The sequence below is a fragment of the Sabethes cyaneus genome, chromosome 1, assembly GCF_943734655.1.
Source record: "Sabethes cyaneus chromosome 1, idSabCyanKW18_F2, whole genome shotgun sequence".
Taxonomy (NCBI): Eukaryota; Metazoa; Arthropoda; class Insecta; order Diptera; family Culicidae; genus Sabethes; species Sabethes cyaneus.
The window spans coordinates 157,234,531-157,253,922 of NC_071353.1; the positions used below are offsets into that span (position 1 = coordinate 157,234,531).

Consider the following 19,392-nt stretch of genomic DNA (forward strand, 5'->3'; position numbering starts at 1 on the left):
TTCCCCAAGGAAGTCATTTGGGTTCCTTTATTTTTCTTCTCTACCTTAATAGAGCGATTCCACTAAAAATTGGTCACCTGCTGAAAAAAAATTATGCAAAAAATACTATTTTGCGGACTTCAGGAGAAGCTCTCAAACTTTTTAGATTTTCTTGTTTGTGAAATTCTAAATATTCAAGGATAACAATTCCATGATAGTTCATTCCATGATGTCATGACCGAAAAGTATTAATTTTCCTGTATATTTCCTGCTTCAAAAACTAAGGCTGTCCTGCTCTTGTGGTCCCTTATTTCACTTATTTGGTTGTACATGCGAGTTATTTGCGCGAAATTCTTGTTAGGTTTTCCTGCATTCAGATCGCAAATAAAATTTATCTGCAAGTCCCCTGCGTCGAAGCTCACCATATCAACTAGCAGCAGCAGGAGGCCGGGTAAAATTATACTCATTACTTTCCACTTGTCACTTGTCCGGTTCTCACAGATTGCAAAAGTTCATTAAACCTAAATAAGAAGAAGACGAAAACGTCAACTCTATAGTAAATCCGTAAGAATCCTGTTGCGGCAGACGGGCGCACATGTTCACAGTTAATAGCAGTGCATATCGTAGTTATTTGCAATGCCCGTAAATTAGCCGCACTGCAACTTCCTACTTCGTTTCGTTGGTGCCACTGACAAGACGGGCGCGCCGAGAGTTCTAAAATCCTAAACGGTGGGAATTACAGCCGAAGCTGTGCACCCGACCCGACTAGTGATCTTTCGCGTTGTACTCTGATCATAAATCAAATCTAATTAAGTTCGATGTGACACCAAACGTCCGTGGCATTAGAGTTGGAGTTGGAGTCGTCGTCGTCGTTATCTTCGTCGCGGTTGTCTTCGTTTCGAACTACTAGGGGGAAGGAGAATGCCACGAAAGTCGATCCCGACATAATCCGACAAAAATGAACTAAATAATGCATTGAATTACTTAATGAACTGGCCACCGTGCCGCCGGCGGCGGTCGGTGGCGCGGTTGCGGTGGCTTGATTTTTATGGGTGTTTAATGTAAACAAATTAAAACCCGCAGCCATCGCGCGCGCCCTGGGCCAGCCCGGCTTTTGTGTGTGAGCGCGCATATTGAACTCATCGTTCGTGTAATACCATACTGGCTCCGGCTCAGGCTTGGGCCGGGGGAGATGGCGTGTGTACAGTGAGCAAATCATCGCCTCGGAAACCTAGGAAACGGAACGGAACCAACGGCGTAAAGAAGGTTCGGAAATAATTCAATTAGAACCGCCCTGGACTTGTTTCTAATCGCCTTAAAACCCATGCGGAGGGAGGCGACGGCTAAGAGGATGAGAACTGCGGTAGCTTATCGCTCGCTTGCTGGCCGGTGGACACACGCAGCCCGTCGTGCCCTTTCTTGTTGTGGCTTTAGTGGCGATAGTGTCTGTCTCGCTCGAGAAGCGAAAGTCGTTGGTCACCCGAAGGTATTTGGTGTTATTTGAACAATATCGATCGAAAGTGGATTAAAGCAAGCAGCTGGAAAAGTTAAAATGTCAAACTCCGGGCCCGGTGCCTGTACCCTCGGGAGAATTGACCTTTCGCTAGGAAAGAACGCACACGTCTGGCCGCACCGCGACGCAACGGTTCGTTGCGTAAGAGCAAATGCAAAATTAGAACGATGATCCTGTTAACAACCGAGACAAATTATGTCCATTCTGGTGGCCGTCATCGCTCGGTACAACATATCCCGCATAATTTACGACTCACCAGATGTACCCAAACGAGAAGAATTTGACACCTTCAGTTGGGAGTTTCCGCCCCTTTCCCGATTTTAACAGCGTGCTAGTGTTTCAACTTTTTTTTGTCACTCGAATCCTACTGTCGTCATAATGTGTTTCGTCTTCCGGCATTGCCCTCCATTCGAGATGATCGTATGTACCGGGTTCACGGAGCACAGGCGACACGGAAAGGATGCGAATCCTGACCCGAATCAGCCAACAAACAGCGCGCGTGCTTCTGTTTCGACGACGACGACGACGATGCAAGCAAGGGCTGACTTCCTGTTTAGTTTTATGCCATGCTATCCTCACATAAATCCACGGCACGGCACGGTGGTGCGGCGGTGGTGTGTTGGTTTGATGCAACCTAAACGAACTGTGGATTATTCGTCTTTGTCGTTGCAATGACGGTTCCTTCGGGGATTCCCGGGTACAAAACCATATGTACGAGGACGCAACGGAATGATGATGTTCTCCGCTTCCGCACCGGGCTTTGATCTGCTGTTGTCCTCTTCTGCCACCACCACCGGTTCTGGTTATGCTATGCATGCTTACGAGAGGCATGCGGTTTCCGGTTGACGAAGCGGACGCAAATCGGTTGTTGCACTTAGGAAGGTGCGGAAAATTTACGGGCTATTTGTGGTGCTCTCAGCAGTTGCAATCGGAGAAATGCGCTAGATTTTTCCCCCTTTTGGAGTGAATTTTATAACAATTATTATTATGATTACCGATAGAGTTACCGGGAGGAGGGTTCCGTTGATTAAGAGCATCTATCGAAGCGAGCGATGTAGCTGCAATCCAAGGGGTGTGAACCGAAAAATTGTTAATGCTCTTGTGGTTCGGAAAGAGCTACGAAGGCGGTCATAAATAATCGACTTTTTACGACGAGCAGAGAATATCCCGAGTATAATGCGGTTTCACTGTCACCAATGCATTATTGGTATGATGGGAGGGTTTGTTCTCTTAGGGGACGCCGCTGCCGGGTTAATCCTCCTCCATCAGCAAAACTATAACTCATTTCGTTGATTTGAAAAACTGATTTATTGCTTAAATTCAATTTCCACATGTTACCAGAAGAATAGTTGGAAAGTGTAAATCTTTATATGAGAGTATTTCTGCTCAGGAGAACATCGATTTCTGTTGTACCAATCTAAATATATAAATGTGAATGTACGTTTGTTTGCACCGCCATAACTCCAGAACGACGGGACGGGTTGTCATCGAAATTGGCAATTATGGTCCATGGTTTTGTTTGTCTAATATTATGCACTGAAGCTTTGGAGCGTCTTAGTAGAATACGAAGCCTAAAATTAAAAAAGAAGAAAACTTATCCAGATTTAGGTAATACTAGCTGACTCGACAAACTTCGTATTGCCACAAATTAAACTGTGTTGTATATAAATCGTGAATCTCGGATGACCTTTGTCACAATCTCGAGTTTTTTAAAGTTTCTGGGGAGTTCATGGGTGTTTTAATATACAAATTTCCTCACAGTAAAGTAGAAAACAACTCTCCCCATTGCTTAGTCTGATAAAATAAAGCGGATAGCATTTAAATATTCGCCATCATTACAAACCATTTCGTCGAATACCATTTTGCGGAACACCAATTCTCGATTGACCATAACGCGGGATATATAGTTTCGGAGAATACCATTTCGCGAAAAAGCTTATGCGGGATGTACCATTTCACGGAAATTTTTTTCGCAGAAAGTACCATTTCGCAGGGGTGACATTTTGGTTTTGGTTCCATTTGCTTGATTACTTCTCGAGTGATGAGGAAATTTGTATTTCATTTGTGTGAAAGCCCCCCTCTTAAAAGGGAGAGGGGTCATTATTCCCCTCCTAAAGAGGGGAGGGGACTCAATTCACCATAGAAAAAAAATTGTCTGAAAAAACACCCACATGCTAAATTTGGTTCCATTTGCTTGATTAGTTCTGGAGTTATAAGGAAATTTGTATTTCATTTGTATGAAAGCCCCCCCTCCTAAAAAGGTAAGGGGTCCTAATTCATCATAGAAAAAATTCATGTCTCTAAAAACACCCACTTGCCAAATATGATTCCATTTGATTAATTAATTCTTGAGTTATAAGAAAATTTGTATTTCATTTGTATAAGAGCCCCCCCTCCTAAAGTAGGGAGAGACTTCAATTCATCATAGAAAAAATTCTTGTCTTCAAAAACACCCACATGTCAAACTTTGTTCCATTTGCTTGATTAGTTCTCGAGTTATGAGGAAATTTGTATTTTATTTGTATGGAAGCCCCCTCCTAAAAAGGTAAGGGGTCTCAATTCACTATAGAAAAAATTCATGCCTCCAAAAACACTCACATGCCAAATATGGTTCCTTTTGATGAATTAGTTTTCGAGTTATGAGGAAATTTGCATTTCATTTGTGTAGGAGCCTCCTCTCCTAAAGTGGGAGGGGGTCTCAATTCACCATAGAAAACATTCTTGTCTCCAAAAACACCCACATGTAATATTTTATTCCATTTGCTTGATTAGTTCTCGAGTTATGCAGAAATTTGTGTTTCATTTGTATGGGAGTCGCCCCCTCTTAGTGTGGGGAGGAGTCTCTAACCATCATAAGAATCTTCCATGGCCCCAAAAACCCCTAAATGCAAATCTTCGCGCCGACTGGTTCAGTAGTTTTCGATTCTAAAAGCAACATTCGGGCAGACAGACAGAAATTCATTTTTATAGCTATATAAATTTGTATGGGAGCCCCCCTCTTAGTGGTGGGAGGGATCTCTAACCATCATAAGAACCTTCCCTGGCACCAAAAATCCCTACATGCAAATTTTCACGCCGATCGGTTCAGTAGTTTTCGATTCTATAAGGAACATTCGGGCAGACAGACAGAAATCCTTTTTTATAGGTATAGATTTGTATAGGAGGCCCCTCACTATTGAAGGGGGGAGGGGCCATAATTCCCCTCCTAAAGAGGGGAGGGTTCTCAATTTACCATAGAAAAAATTCTTGTCATCAAAAACACCCACATGTCAAATTTTGTTCCATTTGCTTGATCAGTTCTCAAGTTATGCAGAAATTTTTGTTTCATTTGTATGGGCGCCCCCCCCCCCCTCTTAGTGGGGGGAGGGGTCTCTAACCATCATAAGAACAGTAGTTTTCGATTCTACAAGGAACATCCCGACAGACAGACAGAAATACATTTTTATAGGTATAGATAAAGGTACACTTAGGACCACTCATAAAAACGCTATCACCAGTCGAAAATGATCATTTTTGCCATCCTCAAGCATATTTATGGCGCTGCTTTTGCGCTATTTCTTTGATCTCATTTAGTTTCCATAATTCTTATTTTCTACATATATTCATGCAAGTCTGCAAAAATTAACTTTTGTGTTTGCGTTTGTTTGTATAAACCACGTAAATATTTTAAAAATAAAAAATGTGGATTAAACTAAATTAAATGACACTAATAAATATTCTCGCACCCTGGAAAAGAAAATATAATTAATGCACACAGTTCGTTCTTGTGAATTTTACTGTTAAATAAAGATTTTGATAAATGATATTTAAAAATGTAGTCGTCATAATTATAGGTCACAGGTGTTCTTTAGAAATTGAAAAAAAAATTGTTGTAGTAGAAAGGCTTGGTCACACCGCTAGGTGGATTAATTCGCATTTTTCTCTATAATGACTTAAAATAAGTTCAAGATGATTCAGCGTGAGATATACGCAGTGAATGAGCGTTGTCGGCGACCTGCAAGTAGCATGTCGTACCCAATTCTAAGGGTGTCGGTCTTACCCCCACAGCACATGTTTTTTTTAATCCCAAGCGAAATAAGTGTGCGGGCATTTTACCATAAGTAAAGTTAGAAAAACATGATATTAAAAAAGCGGGCTTTGCTTGCGTCGAATTTACTGGAACGCTCTTCTTTTTGCCTTTCTACTATATAAATATATAGTATAAAGGTATAGAAATCACTTGGAAAACCGGAAATGGAAAGAAGGTCCTGCGGGCCGAATGTTATATACCATTCGACTCAGTTTCGAAAACTGAGCATTTTCTGTGTGTGTGTATGTATGTGTGTGTGTGTGTGTGTATGTGTGTGTGTGTATGTGACGCTTTTAATCTCACTCACTTTTCTCGGAGATGGCTCGACCGATTTTAATGTTCTTAGTGTCAAATGAAAGGTCTAGGTGTCCCATTGGTCGCTATTGAATTTCATACTGATCGGACTTTTAGTTCAAAAGTTATGTATAAAAATACGAAAAATATGGGACTTCATTATCTCATAGGTCTCTTAACCGATTTGAACAAAATTGATTGCATATGAAAGAGGAGCCTTGCAAACCCTTAACTTCCAAATTTCATGACGATTGGACTTGTAGTTTGAAAATTACATAAAGAAATGTGAAAAAATAGTATTTAAAACATATTTATGTAACATATAAGCATTAATTTAATGAAAAACATCACACATTTTATGATTATTTGAAAATTACTGCTGAGATCTATCAAACGAAACCAAGTTATTTAAAATCGGACGGTTCATTCAAAAGTTATTCAAACTTTAACACTTAAGCACCGTATATTAAACCGTTAAAACGTGTGAAATCAAAACATATCAATCAAATGTTGATTGCATTCAATGTATGAGATGTGTGTGATGTATGTATATATATATATATATGTATGTATGTATGTATGTATGTATGTATGTATGCATGTATGTATGTATGTATGTGTGTATGTATGTATGTATGTATGTGATGACAATTTGCAATTTTAAAATTTGCAATGAAATTCAAGAAAAGTGAGAAACATGTCAATTGTCTGAAGTTTTTGAAGCCTCTTAGTGGAATACGAACTCTGAAATTAAAGAAAAGAAAAAACTTTTACCGACTAAATTCCACTATTTAATATTTATTCGCGACAGATACGTATACGCTTTGAAATAAGACACTGATGAAGCCTGCACGTCGTAGGTGAACTACGTATCTGTTGCAAATAAATATTAAATAGTGGGATTCAATCGAAAAGTTTTTTCTTTTCTTTGATTTCAGATTTCAATTGTCATTTTCTTCACTTGCTGTTACTCACAATTGTACAAGAAAAGCAAAAAGCGAAGAAAAGCAGTTTATTTAAGCATGTAGGTATAGGGGTGTATAGAATCAAAAATACTAGTGAGTTGATTTTTCCAAATAAATTTGTACAAATTTCAAACAAATTCTGCGCATCAATAGATGCTCTTTTCAATCAATAGATACTAGAGCTTAGAAATGTTATATGAAAAATAGGAAGTAAACGTTGCACGGTAGAAATTTTGTAAGATTTGTTTTCGTTAGTGATATTTTAAAGGACAGATGTCTTATATCATGTATCATGTTTTAATAAATAAATCAAAAAAAGACAAGCACTGGGAATCATATCGATCGTATTTCCCATTCTCAAGCATGTTTATGGCGCAGCTTTGGCACTATTTTTCGACCTCATCTTGTTTTCCTAACCTTCTAACATTGTAAAAATGATGCGATCAAGCTAATGACTATCTTTTCATGAAAGTACATTCAAAAGAAGCTTAAGTTTTGATTTTCATGCAAAAATAATTATCTGAAGGAGCGCTAGCTAAGAAATAGTTCCATTTCTCGTTTTCATATCTAATGCTCTATTCAGTAATTTTTTTTAATTCAGATATATTGCAAAATTGAAGCCAAGCAAACCAATAGTAAAATTTTGAGATCAATCATTTTGTTGTTGATATCCTTTTTCATCAAAAGCGAAATATAATAATAATTTTTCTGAACTCTTGTTTTTCAAAGATGCTAACTTTTGAACGCATGGTATTAATATGAAAATATCAAAAAATCTGCTATGAACACATATTTCATATTGTCAATTCAAAACAAGTTTCGTATGTGGCTCTGAAGCCCGAAAGTTAAGGCCGACCGATTATAAAACTAAATAAGGTGTTCATCAAGTAACATAAATGACGCTTACATGTATTTACGCACCCAAGGAAAGAAAATATAATTCTACACAATACGTTGTGAATTTTACTGGCAAATAAGGATTTTGAGGAATACGGAACGGATATTTAAAAATATAGTCTAATATAACATCTATACATCTACAATTAAGTTCCTGAGAAATTAAATAATGATTATTGTGGCAGTAGAAAGGCTAGGTCACGCCGCTAGGTGGATTAATTCGGGTTTTTCTTTTGCTTTTCGTCCAATCGTTACAAGACTACCATTAAAGACAGCCGAAAAGCCCCTGGGATCTTGAGTTAAGGCGGTGTCGTCATTTTTACTTTTTTTGTAAAAACGCATAACTTTTAAACCACTGAATCGATTTTAATTCAATTTGTCAAGGCATGTCAAGAATTTAGAAATTGTTTTAGAGATATTTATATATTTTCAATGGAGTATTTCTGTAAAGAATAGAGCTAATTTTGCATACCAACTTTCAAAAGAGGACGACATTATGAATTGTAAAAGCTAACGGCACCGGTTCGATAGACCACCGACCGAGGCTGAACTACCGTCGAAATGAATCAATAGTGAATTAGCGTAGAAAATCCATAAATCAGATCAGGATGATACGCGAGTCGATTACGGCATACATTATTACTCCACTTGCTAGAACAAAGGAAAGTCAAGTAGATGTGTCAAGAAGTCAAGAAGGACGTTATATCCCACCGCTCTCACTATTTACGAAACGGTTAGCAAGTGGTGACCACGGTGGGATTAAACGTCCGGGCAAATATTTGCTAAGAGTGAAGCTATAATTTGAAAAGAAATTCTAAATTAAGGTTTGAGCTTTAAAATTCTAACTGGTACGGAACTACGACTCTTGGTTCCTGAGATATAAATTTTTGATGATGTACGTAATGGCGATTGGAGGTCAAACTATAAATGGCTTCTGCTTTAAGGTTTTCAAACGTATGAGTTAGCCCATCATTTTTTTCCTCTTCCAGAGAAGTAATTGAATAATTATCATCACTACTTCACTACTATGAAACAGCTAGATGATAAAAAATCATTGTTGGAGAACGTGTCCTGAATTTTCATCATTACCTGCGCCCGACTAGCGCATGAGTTCACGACATAATGCATTCAAATAAATATTAAATTAAATAAACAATCGTCGGTTGAAACGACAACACTTTTTTTTCCTTTTTTTATAAATTCCACACCATCACGCATGCAAAACATAGCACGTCACTGGCTGGCAAGCCTTTTCCTAATTACTTCTTTTATCTCGCAGTTTAGCGCCCGGCTAACAGCATGCAACAGTTAGCCGGTAAATATAGCCACCGAACCGAATACCAACCAAACACTCTGACTGACTTACTGACGGCGTGTCTGGCGCTCCTGGGGCTAGACAATTCGCGTTCACCATCGCATCGGCCGGCCGATCGCCGAATACCCGAATATAGCCTTAGCAGCAGGGTTGACCGCCAGACCAGCCAGACTTGTTATCCGTTGTAGACATTAATTATTGTCCTCTGCTCTGGTACATACCGGGGGTTCGGTGGCATGTGAACGGCACTGTTTGTCCTCGTTAATATTTGCTTTTGATAGAAGTATTCACATTTTCGGAAAGCCGTCTCGAGGAATTTGCGGTGACTAATTGCTTAATCTATCACGGATGTCAGACTGCGAGCAAATACAATCGCGTCTATCTGCCATACCAAGCGGGATCAAACCGTAAACAATTCGTGCGGTTGCTTCCCATTAACAGCTCACTTTGCACTTTTGCACAATTTTATTCACAGCATCTCGATGCTCCACCACCACCGCTAACGTCGAGGAACGGCGGGAAAATTAGTCATTTACAAATGGCTTCACGGATGCACGGTTTGGTGGTTCCACCGTTTCACTTTCGAATTTCCCGAAGCGTTCCGCGCCGTCATCGGCGGCCGTTGGCCGGGCGTGGGTTTAGTTTTCGGTACTTTCACACACTTTTAACCACCCCGTTGGAATCGTTTTCCAGCTGGCTGACCATGCCTACCGATGTAGTAATAATTATTATTGTGCTTTTCGCCAGACCGTCATTTAAATCGAATTATGAAATCTGACTCTTGAGCTTTTAAAACCTAAAAAAAGTCTACAATAATCCCTCAAAACCATTTTGTCCTCGTTCGACGGGCGCAAAGGCACAAAACAAAGGACATCTGCAGTCAGTGTATCTTCCGGTGACAATAATAAATTTACCCCGCACCGTGAAACCCTCCGGGAGTCGGATTGATAGTGCGACCAGAATTGATAGGCCGCACGTGATCCCGTAGGCCGCAGCCGGAAGGATGCACGTCATACTGATAGGCTGCGTCTTTATTGTGGCCCGGAATCACGCAACGCTTGCAAGTTAGTTAACTAACTACCAAAGCTACTAATTATGCCACCCGATCGAGATTGGGAGGGTGCAGCGAAACATCCTGATGGCATGGCAAGTGACAGTGAAGGGGGAGTTTGTTTAGTTTAGTAATATTTATACATTAGGATTTATCGCGCGCGACTTGGGAAGGCATAAAGACGTCACGTGCCGGTAGTTAGGGCGGGCGTCACTAAACCTAAAATTCAAACAAAAACCATTTCCTATAGGAGTTCAACCGGCGGCATGTAGATTTATGCTTCTGAGCTGAAACCGATTTGTTTACACTTCGAGACAGACGATAGATTTGTGCTGTGCGAAATCTCACACAAATATGCGTATGGAAAGGCAGGCAGGCAGGCACTAAGTGCTAGGAAAACAAATTTTCTTCTGATGGCGGGTGAACTGTGCAATGTTGTTTACGCGATCCGTGCCAATCCTCTAGTGCGAGTGCTAATTGAAGCACCAGCGTAAATCATATGTTTTGCGCCAGTGAACGCGGTGATTACAAGCGGGAGTTATTTTCTAACCGAGACTCAACTAAAACGAAGTTAGTTAGTTTCTTGACTGGAGAAGCAACAATCGATGACTCAATACGGAGTATTTTTTACGTACTCAACAAACCAAACAATCGACAACCTAAAACGCGACTGGCATTATTTCACACGCAACACATGTTTCAACTTATTTAAATTTCATTGTAAACAAAACAAAAAAAATCCCACTGAAGTCGGCTCGCCCCAAACGCTCTCCAGGTCTTTTTTTCGATGCGGACGTATTTTACACTATTTTCGGTTTATGATCGAATTGTTTACTCTGCTGCCTGACTGCAACACATTCGCGTCATCTGTTAATGTTTTTAATGCACAAATGTTCATAAAAGAATGTTTAAACAGACCTCCGCCCTGGCTGCTGCTGCTGCACCGTACCGAGTTGGTGCAATTAATGCACCAAGGAACAGCATCAAGGATGCACGCATAGCCGCAGAGCAGCTGTAAATTCTGAGATTTCGGTGCTAGGAGAAGATGTGTTAAGATAAAATGTTAAAGGTGTGTCCAAGAAATTTAATACGGTGAAGCGGCATTATTTCTTCGTCATTATAAAATATTCCTATCGTGAAATATCATGATCGAAAATAATTTTTTTATGGTTTATGATGGCCTTTCATTGAAAATTTTGGCAGCTGTCCTAGCGTGACGAGGCTGCAGAACGTGTCTAACTTTCTCTATGAAACTTGATGGAAAGCAAAACAATTCAAAGTGTTTTTAATTTATTAGGACAGCATTTTTGCAATAAGTAAATTAATTGCGTCACAATACATACAGTCTCAAGGACAAACGAGTCCAGATTGTTTTAAATTCAAAACATATTTAACGTCCAATTTTGAGTTCAATTTTACGTTACCCCTTTAGTGCCAAATTTCTTCATTTGGCAGACTAGCAGTATTTATCATCAAATTCTTAGAAATCCCTAGCACTTCATTTCATTGTTGGCCCCTTTGTCTGTTACGAGTGTTATTGTAACTAAAACTTTCATAATACAAAAAACAAAACTCTTTTTCTTCATTTGAATGTGTCTACTCCCTTTATAACCTCCCCCTGTTGTCCACTTCTAAATCTGTCTTGTCGTTAATCCCCATAAAGGTAAACAAAGTCTTTTTTACATTTTTGAACCTCCCCATTGTCAATGACCATCCTTTCCTCTCTTTCAGAAACCCTCTCTTGTCATTCAGCCACTGCTATCGGTCCAAATGTAAGAGAACCGTACCAATTTACTCATTTTAAACCTTCCTCCCTTCCTTGTAAGAGTCCGACCCCCCTTTTGTAAACCTCCTTGCGCTAATTCTTTTATGTCAAAGAATAACTTTGCCAAATTTGATAAAAACCGGTCCAGGTGTTCCGGAATTGTGACGGAACATACACTCAGACTCACGTTCCTCGTCCCCCTCTGATGGTTGTCCAGCTTTCCCTTCCAACACGTAGCCAATTATGCATCTGTTCGCTTTCTGAAATCTGCAATAACGGAAGAGAAGCAAAGCCTTGTTTTCATCAATCCCCATGCAAAAACCTCTTATCCCCCACTACACCTTTTTGTCCACCCACTTGCGCAACTGAAATCGGTCTAAATGTAAGACAAACGCAATCCCTTTCACTTATTTCGATCTTTCCCTTTTTTATCACCCCAATTCTCCTATGTCAAGGAACATGTGTTCCAAGTTTGGTGGAGAACGGTCAAGGCGTTCTGGAGTTATGACGGAACATCCAAACATACTTCACTTTCATGTGTCTAGATTATTAGACTTGAAATTTTCGGCAAAACTAGTTGAACCTCGTGCGAGCGTTGCTACGCTTGCAACCAAATGAATGAAAATTTAGTAGAACTGACGCGTTTATCGTTGTTTTTCTGAATGAGTTTTGGTAAAATATTTTCGTTTGCCAATGTGTCACTTCGATTAAAGAGTTATGCTAAAATTTGTGTTGTTTTATTTGAAACGATGGTTCTACAATTGATGAAGGGACGGCAAGGGAAAGTAATGAAGAAGGATGTTTTTTGGGAATGGAGAGAAAAGGAAGGGGGGGTAATAGGTAGCTACGCTTAACAAGTTGTCGTTGTAACTTCTACCTTTTGTCCAATGCTGGAAGGTGCATGGGTCGAACCAAGCTATAATCTGAATTTATAACCGGATTCGAATTCACAACACCAGCCAGGGCATGTGACTCGCTGGTACTCGTGTACCTATGAACCACAGAGGCGCTGGACAAAAGGAGTCTGCACAATCCCCCTTATTAATGTGGCGACATGGGTTGGGCTATTTTTAGACACAAATTATGCCTCTTCCTCCATCGTTTCGAAAAAATATTAATATATGTCCTACCGCATTTCAAGATCATGACTAAAATCTCGAGGTTTGATCGATTTACACAGGAACACTGCCTTCTCCCGAAACCCCGCGCTGAGAACCGCGGCTAACACGCTGGCAGACGAACAGCGTTCACACGCAGGACGCAGTACCTTGTAAGTCGCAAGGGCCTGCATAGTGTCGTCGTCCCGCCAGTAAACACAAAGTTAGATGAAACTTGTCGGTCGGTGGTTTCTACAGTAGGTGGAGGAAGAGGCTATTAATATAGCTGAAGGGGGGCTCTTCAGACTCCTTTTTTCAGCGCCTCTGTGGTTCATAGGAACACGGGTACCAGCGATTCACATGCCCTGGCTGGTGTTGTGGAATTGAATCCGGTTATAAACTCAGATTATAGCTTGGTTCGACCCATGCACCTTCCAGCATTGGTCAAAAGGTAGGAGTCACAACGACAACTTGTTAAGCGTAGCTACCTATTACCCCCCTCTTCCTTTCCTCTCCATTCTAAAAAAAATCCTTCATTACTTTCCCTTACCGTCCCTTCATCAATTGTAGAACCATCGTTTCAAAAAAATATTGATATATGCCTGACCGCATTTCAAGGTCATGACTAAAACCACGAGGTTTGGTCGATAAAATTTGTTTTTCATTTGATGAGATCCCCCTTTCCCAGAAGAGGGTGGAGTCTCGAATCACCATAGAAAAGCATCCTGGCTTCAAAAACCCTTACATGCCAAATATGATTACATTTGCTTGATTGGTTCTCGAGTTATGCAGAAATTTATGTTTCATTTGTATGGGAACCCCTTCTTCTAGAGAGGCGAGGAATTTCAAACCTTTCCTGGCCTCAAAAACCATTGCAAATAAATTTTCACGCTGATCGGTTCAGTAGTTTCCGAGTCTATAAGGATCAGATGAGAATTGAACTAAACTCGGAATTAAATGTTGAATTTCACTTACAATTGAATTTTAAATTATGCTCGAGCTTGAACTTAAAATTGGAACTGAAGTTGGATTTAAATTGGGCTTGAGATTAGACTTGGAATTACACTTGCAATTAGGCTTTGAATTGGAAATCAACTTCCACTCCACTTATTTTTCCACTTTCTGTTCCGCTTTTTTATTTTTTCTAAACCGTTTCCTTAGTTTTTGCTTTCATTTTCCTTCCATTTTTCCTTTTTTTCTCTTTTGTCTTCCTTTTTTCTGTCCAATGTTTCCCGTTTCATTGTTCTGTCTTTCTTTGTTTCCTGTCCCAGTTTTGTTTATTTTCAGTACTGATTTTCTTTATGGTTTTACTCGTTTTTGATTATTTTCTTTTCCGTTTTCCGTCTTTCTCTTTTCTTTTTCCAATTTTCGTTTTTTTCGAACTATTTTTATCACCTTCTTTTCTCGTTTTTCATCTTCGTCTGTTCTGGCTCTCTTTGTTCTTTTCTTCTCGGGTTATTCTTTTTTATATCCCGTTTTCTCTTTCTTTTCCGTTACACCTTTTTCTTCAGTCAATTTTTCCTGTTTTTGTTTTTTTTTCTGTTCCAATTTACTGTTTTTTATCACATCTTTTATACTTTTCTATAACGTTTAACCTCTTTTTAACCGTTTTCCTCGCTTCCTCTATAATTTTGTTTTTCTCTTACGCTATTCTTTTCTCTTTTGTTTTATTTTGTTTTTTTGTTTTTTACTTCCTTTCTTGTCCCGTTTGCCTTCTTTTTTTTCTTACGTTTTTTCTGCCCACTATCTTCTTTCTGTGTTCTATTTTTCTTCTCCTGTTCGATTTTTCGCCATTTTCCTAATCCTGATTCTCATTTTTTCTTCGTTTTACTTTTTTTTATCTCATGTTTTGTCAATTTTCATCCTGTTTTGGCCTTATTTTCGTTTCTAGGCTTCTTTTTCCGCTTGACTCCTTTTCTTTGCTATCTCATCCCATCGTTGTCGCCTGTTCCGTTCTTCCTCTCATGCCTTGTTTTTCCGTCTTTTCTGTCTCGTTCTGTTTTTCTTTTTATTTCCGTTTTCATTTTATTCTCCATTTTTTACTTTTTCTGTCCTGGTATTCACCTCTTCGGTTCACTTTTTCTCTCAGTTTCGATTTTCCTTTCCGGCTTTTCGATAGCATTTCTTCTTCTTTTTTCTCCAGTTTATCTAGATTTTCTATTTCATTTTCTTTGTTTTCTTTATGGTTTAAGGAAGAATCGACATGATGATGATGATAAATGATGAAGATAATTTTAATTTAAGGGGCATGAACGACTAAAGATTTTGAAAAAATCATTAGTTTTTTATTTCAGATTTTGATTCTGCAGTCTTCTCCGCTTATTTTGATACTAAATTTGTTATAATCCGATCACGGGAAGTGGCCGAAAAACGATCATACAAATAAGCATTCCAGTGCCGCGTAGAACAACTTCGGCGGAATAAAACGCCGCTCCTGGAAAACCACGATTTTCAAACTTTATGTACCTTTTTCTCAGAAACTACACAACGTATTGGAACAAACTTTTTTTTGTTTTATTGGTAGTAGCTTGGCAAAGACTTTTATAACTTTTGAGTTTCGTAAACAAAACACAGCTTGAGAAAAACGAAGAAGAAGAAAAATAGATGCCTAAAAAATAAAATTTTGTCTTCTTTTTCTTTTTTTTCTGGCTGTGTTTCGTTTACAAACCTCAAAAGTTATAAAAGTCTTTGCCAAGCTACTACCAATAAAACAAAAAATAGTTTCTTCCAATACGTTGTGTAGTTTCTGAGAAAAAGGTACATAAAGTTTGAAAATCGTGGTTTTCCAGGAGCGGCGTTTTATTCCGTCGAAGTAGTTCCACGTCGCACTGGAATGCTTATTGTTTTTCGGACACTTCCCGTGGTCGGATCATTACAAATTTAGTATCAAAACAAGCGAAAAGCGACTGCAGAATCAAAATATGAAATAAAAAAATAATGATTTTTTCAAAATTATTAGACGTTCATGTCCCCTTAACATAGACAAATTGACTCCATTATCTTCAGGATTTATTATTATGGCGAAAAAACTATGTTTAAAGGAAAATGAATCCTTGCGTGGTATCCAATATATCAGTAAAACTTTATTCCAATCAAAAATCATATTTGAGCTGAAAAACAAGATGGTATAACAAAGGTTCCATTCACCACTAGGTGGATTAAATTGGGTCCTATCTTTAAAGTTGCTAAATGTCCAGAAACAGTCCAAGAGGATCTACAAATAGTCAAAAAGAGAAAACATAGGAAGAATCTAGGAAGAGGCCTTGAAAACTTCAATGAGGGTCTAAGAAGCGTCCAAGAATAGTTCAAGAAGAATCGAGTAAGAAGCAAAGAGATATAAGAAAATTATATAAAGAGGCATATAAGAGTATAGGAAGAGTCCAGGAAGAATGTAAGAAGAGATTAAGAAGAATACAAAAGGATCTAAAAGAGTCCAAGAAGAGTATAGGAAAAGTCTTGAAAGGGACCTAGAACAGTACGAATGGAGACTTAGAAAAGCCTTGGAAGAGTCCAGGAATGGTTCTATAAGGATTCATGGATAAAGACAAGGATATGTGTTTATTCGACACTTGATAAACTTCGCCATCAGCAATTACGTGGCTAAACTAGACACATTTCAGCTTTTGCCAGGCGACATTCACATTCACACCTGGTTTATTGCATAGTATTGGTAGTACCGACTTCTCTAAGTAATTGGCGGACCGGACGGCTGCCTCCCACAGACCACCAAAATGGGGAGCCTCTCACCGCTGCTGGAAGCACCATTTGATTTCGTTGTTGGAATACCAAGTAGCAGTTTTTGATGACAGTAGTTAACTATAAGCATCGACAACTTGTGGTTTGATCGGAGGAAAAATGCCTCCCACCTTAATATAATGGAATTATTGATTGACCATCCTAAAGTCAGAAAATTCTTTTCTAAAGATTTTTTATAATTGACGATGATGACAATTTTTCCTTGTTCCATTATCTGCAGGATTTTGTTATTCGTACCTAGATATAAAAAAAAGTCAAGAAATTTTGTAACTTTAGGGAGGTGAGGCAAGAAATGTCAAGCAATAATCATAACGTAATATGAAAAGTATAACTGTTAAAAGGTAAAATCATTTGAAAAAACTTTTCCGTTTTCCGGATATTTAAGTTTTCGAATCTGTATAAATCTTAAAACTAATGAAAACAGGTTTCGAAAAAAAATGGAAAATTTTAAATGTACTCTACCGAATGAGAATCGGCAGTTCGTCAATGAGTGCAAAAGTTTGTGTGTACATTGTTTGCGAAGAAGTGGTTTTTGTGGAAAATGCTCTGAAATTTTGAGAAGTCATTTGCCTGCGGTCCAATTTGTCCGCATACTTGTGTCCGCTGCCGATTGCTTCTCCGAACTGCTTTTAATTATTTCAATTTCAAAGCTGGAATTCATGTTTTATACAGGTTTCCGAATAACAGTGCCACCGACGTTCATTGAATCCTTTAGCAATGCAAAACAAGACAAACAATTAAAACCAAATTCCGATTGCTCCTATTTTACTGTATACTTTTGTCTGCAATTGATATAAAATTTCTTACTACTTTTTTTATGCTCAACTTTCTTCCAAGACTACTTTTTGTGCGGGGGGAGGGTTTCTCATAGAAACTAATTATCAATCTGTGTATATTGCTTCGCCCACGCCCGGTTTCGGAGCATCCATCAAATTCAAACAAAATGCCACGAGCCAAATTCTGGCGAATAATTCGTTTTTGTGAATTACTCATCACCCCCGCGCCCGTGCTCGTACTCGCGCCGCGCATGATTTCGGCTTCGTTTGAAGAAGAATTTCATTCAATTTTCTTAGCACATTGACTGACGTGCCCTGGGCCTGGGCCTGGGCCACCGCACCGTGCGCGCTTTTAACACTTTTTCGATTGCTCTAGTCTAGAATAACAACAACCCAACCCGGTTTTGCAGCTGGCATTGAGAAAATCCTACGCGCTTTGTAGCCGAAAATTGCCACCAGGCAGCTGTTGGAAAGTTGCGATCGATTTTTTTGATGTATTACGCGTCGAGACGCGTAGGCCCCTATCGGCGTGGGTTGGCGCAAATCGACGGCTAACTGATAAGCCGTCTGATAAATAAATGCTCTCCCATGCACTTGTCAGCAGGAGCCTCCCACGCAACCCCAATGTCATTGATTCTTTTCTCACCTAGAAGAATCAATGACAGGTCCGGTTAGGTAGAAAATGTCACGCTTTGCCGCTGGTCGTAAATTGTTCATGGAATCGATCAACAGCTTAATAAGATTCATATTTCACTCGACCTGCCTGCTGAGGCTGGTCCATTGAGAAAACTGGATTATTCGTGGAAACTTTTTTTTGTTACTGAAACTAAAAACTCATTATCTGGCCCAGATTAAATCTTCAAACAAGCACGGTTCCCCCCGTTTACCGTTGAGGGTTTGTCGCAGTAGGGCCCTCTTCTGAGTTGATCCACAATATGCTCAGGAGACCTACCGACCGACCCGACCACACAATAACCGTTAAATTGGAAGAAATTATGCCATCATCGGGTGGTGGCGCGTGTGTACTATTTTGCACCTCCCAACCGTCGCGTCGTCTTCAGCCTCATCCGTGTTTTGCATGTATCCCTACGAAAGTGCTTGAAGTATAATTTTTATTGCCTTCATCGCCGCCGTCGTCGTCGTCGTCGTCGTCGTCGGTTGGCTGCAATGTTTGATGTCGGTCGACGATGTCGAACGATGAAAAAGATGATGCTGATGTTGCCTTTGCCGTTGCGGTGCTGTGCTGCTAACGATGAGGAGTTGCCCTAGTTTGTGGGGCCCCCATTTAGTGGCCTATCCATACCAAGCGTACTTTTTTTTCGCATGCTTTCATCAACCTTCCACTTGTTAATTGCATTTCCATATATGTGCGAGCTCATTGTTTTTTTTCTCCTCTCTTTTCTTTCCAACAGAACCGCAGATGCAGGCGCCCCGCTTCACGACCCAACCATCCTCATCCGGTTCGATGGTGAACGAAGGTCGAACCAAGATTCTCCAGTGTCATGCTCTAGGTAAGTGATGCAGATGTTCCACAGTATGTTCAGGCTAAAAAGTAATAAATATATTAAAGAAAAATTGTACTTATCATCGCTTCCCGCGCGAACCGAACCGGCCGGATTGGCCGGCCGGCAGCGGCTGTGCCGCTCCCGATGAAGATATCGTAAAAGTATGCGCGCACTCTACCGGGTGTTGTTATTCCGTAGTTTTCCCACCGGTCGGTCGGCAGATCGAGTTATCTGTCCTACCTGCGTGGCTGGTATTTTCAACCACCCACTCTCTGAACCACCAATTTGTATCATTTTTCATTTATAAATCCGTTCATGCATACGAAATGAGCCGAGCGGGCGGACGGACGGAGAGAGACTTGCATCCGCAGCAACTGTATGCACCTCACTGTACGTATCAGTACATACAG

At 39.7% G+C, this 19,392-nt stretch overlaps 1 protein-coding gene across 7 annotated transcripts in view; it reads left to right on the top strand.

The window, feature by feature from the left end:
• The window catches only part of LOC128735922 (protein sidekick), a 262,328-nt gene that overhangs the window by 177,809 nt on the left and 65,127 nt on the right, over positions 1-19,392 (top strand). For all 7 annotated transcript variants that reach the window (XM_053830405.1, XM_053830416.1, XM_053830410.1 and 4 more), the window contains exon 3: positions 18,890-18,988. In XM_053830405.1, the coding sequence (XP_053686380.1) occupies positions 18,890-18,988 (99 nt within the window). The remainder of the gene's footprint in view (positions 1-18,889; positions 18,989-19,392) is intronic.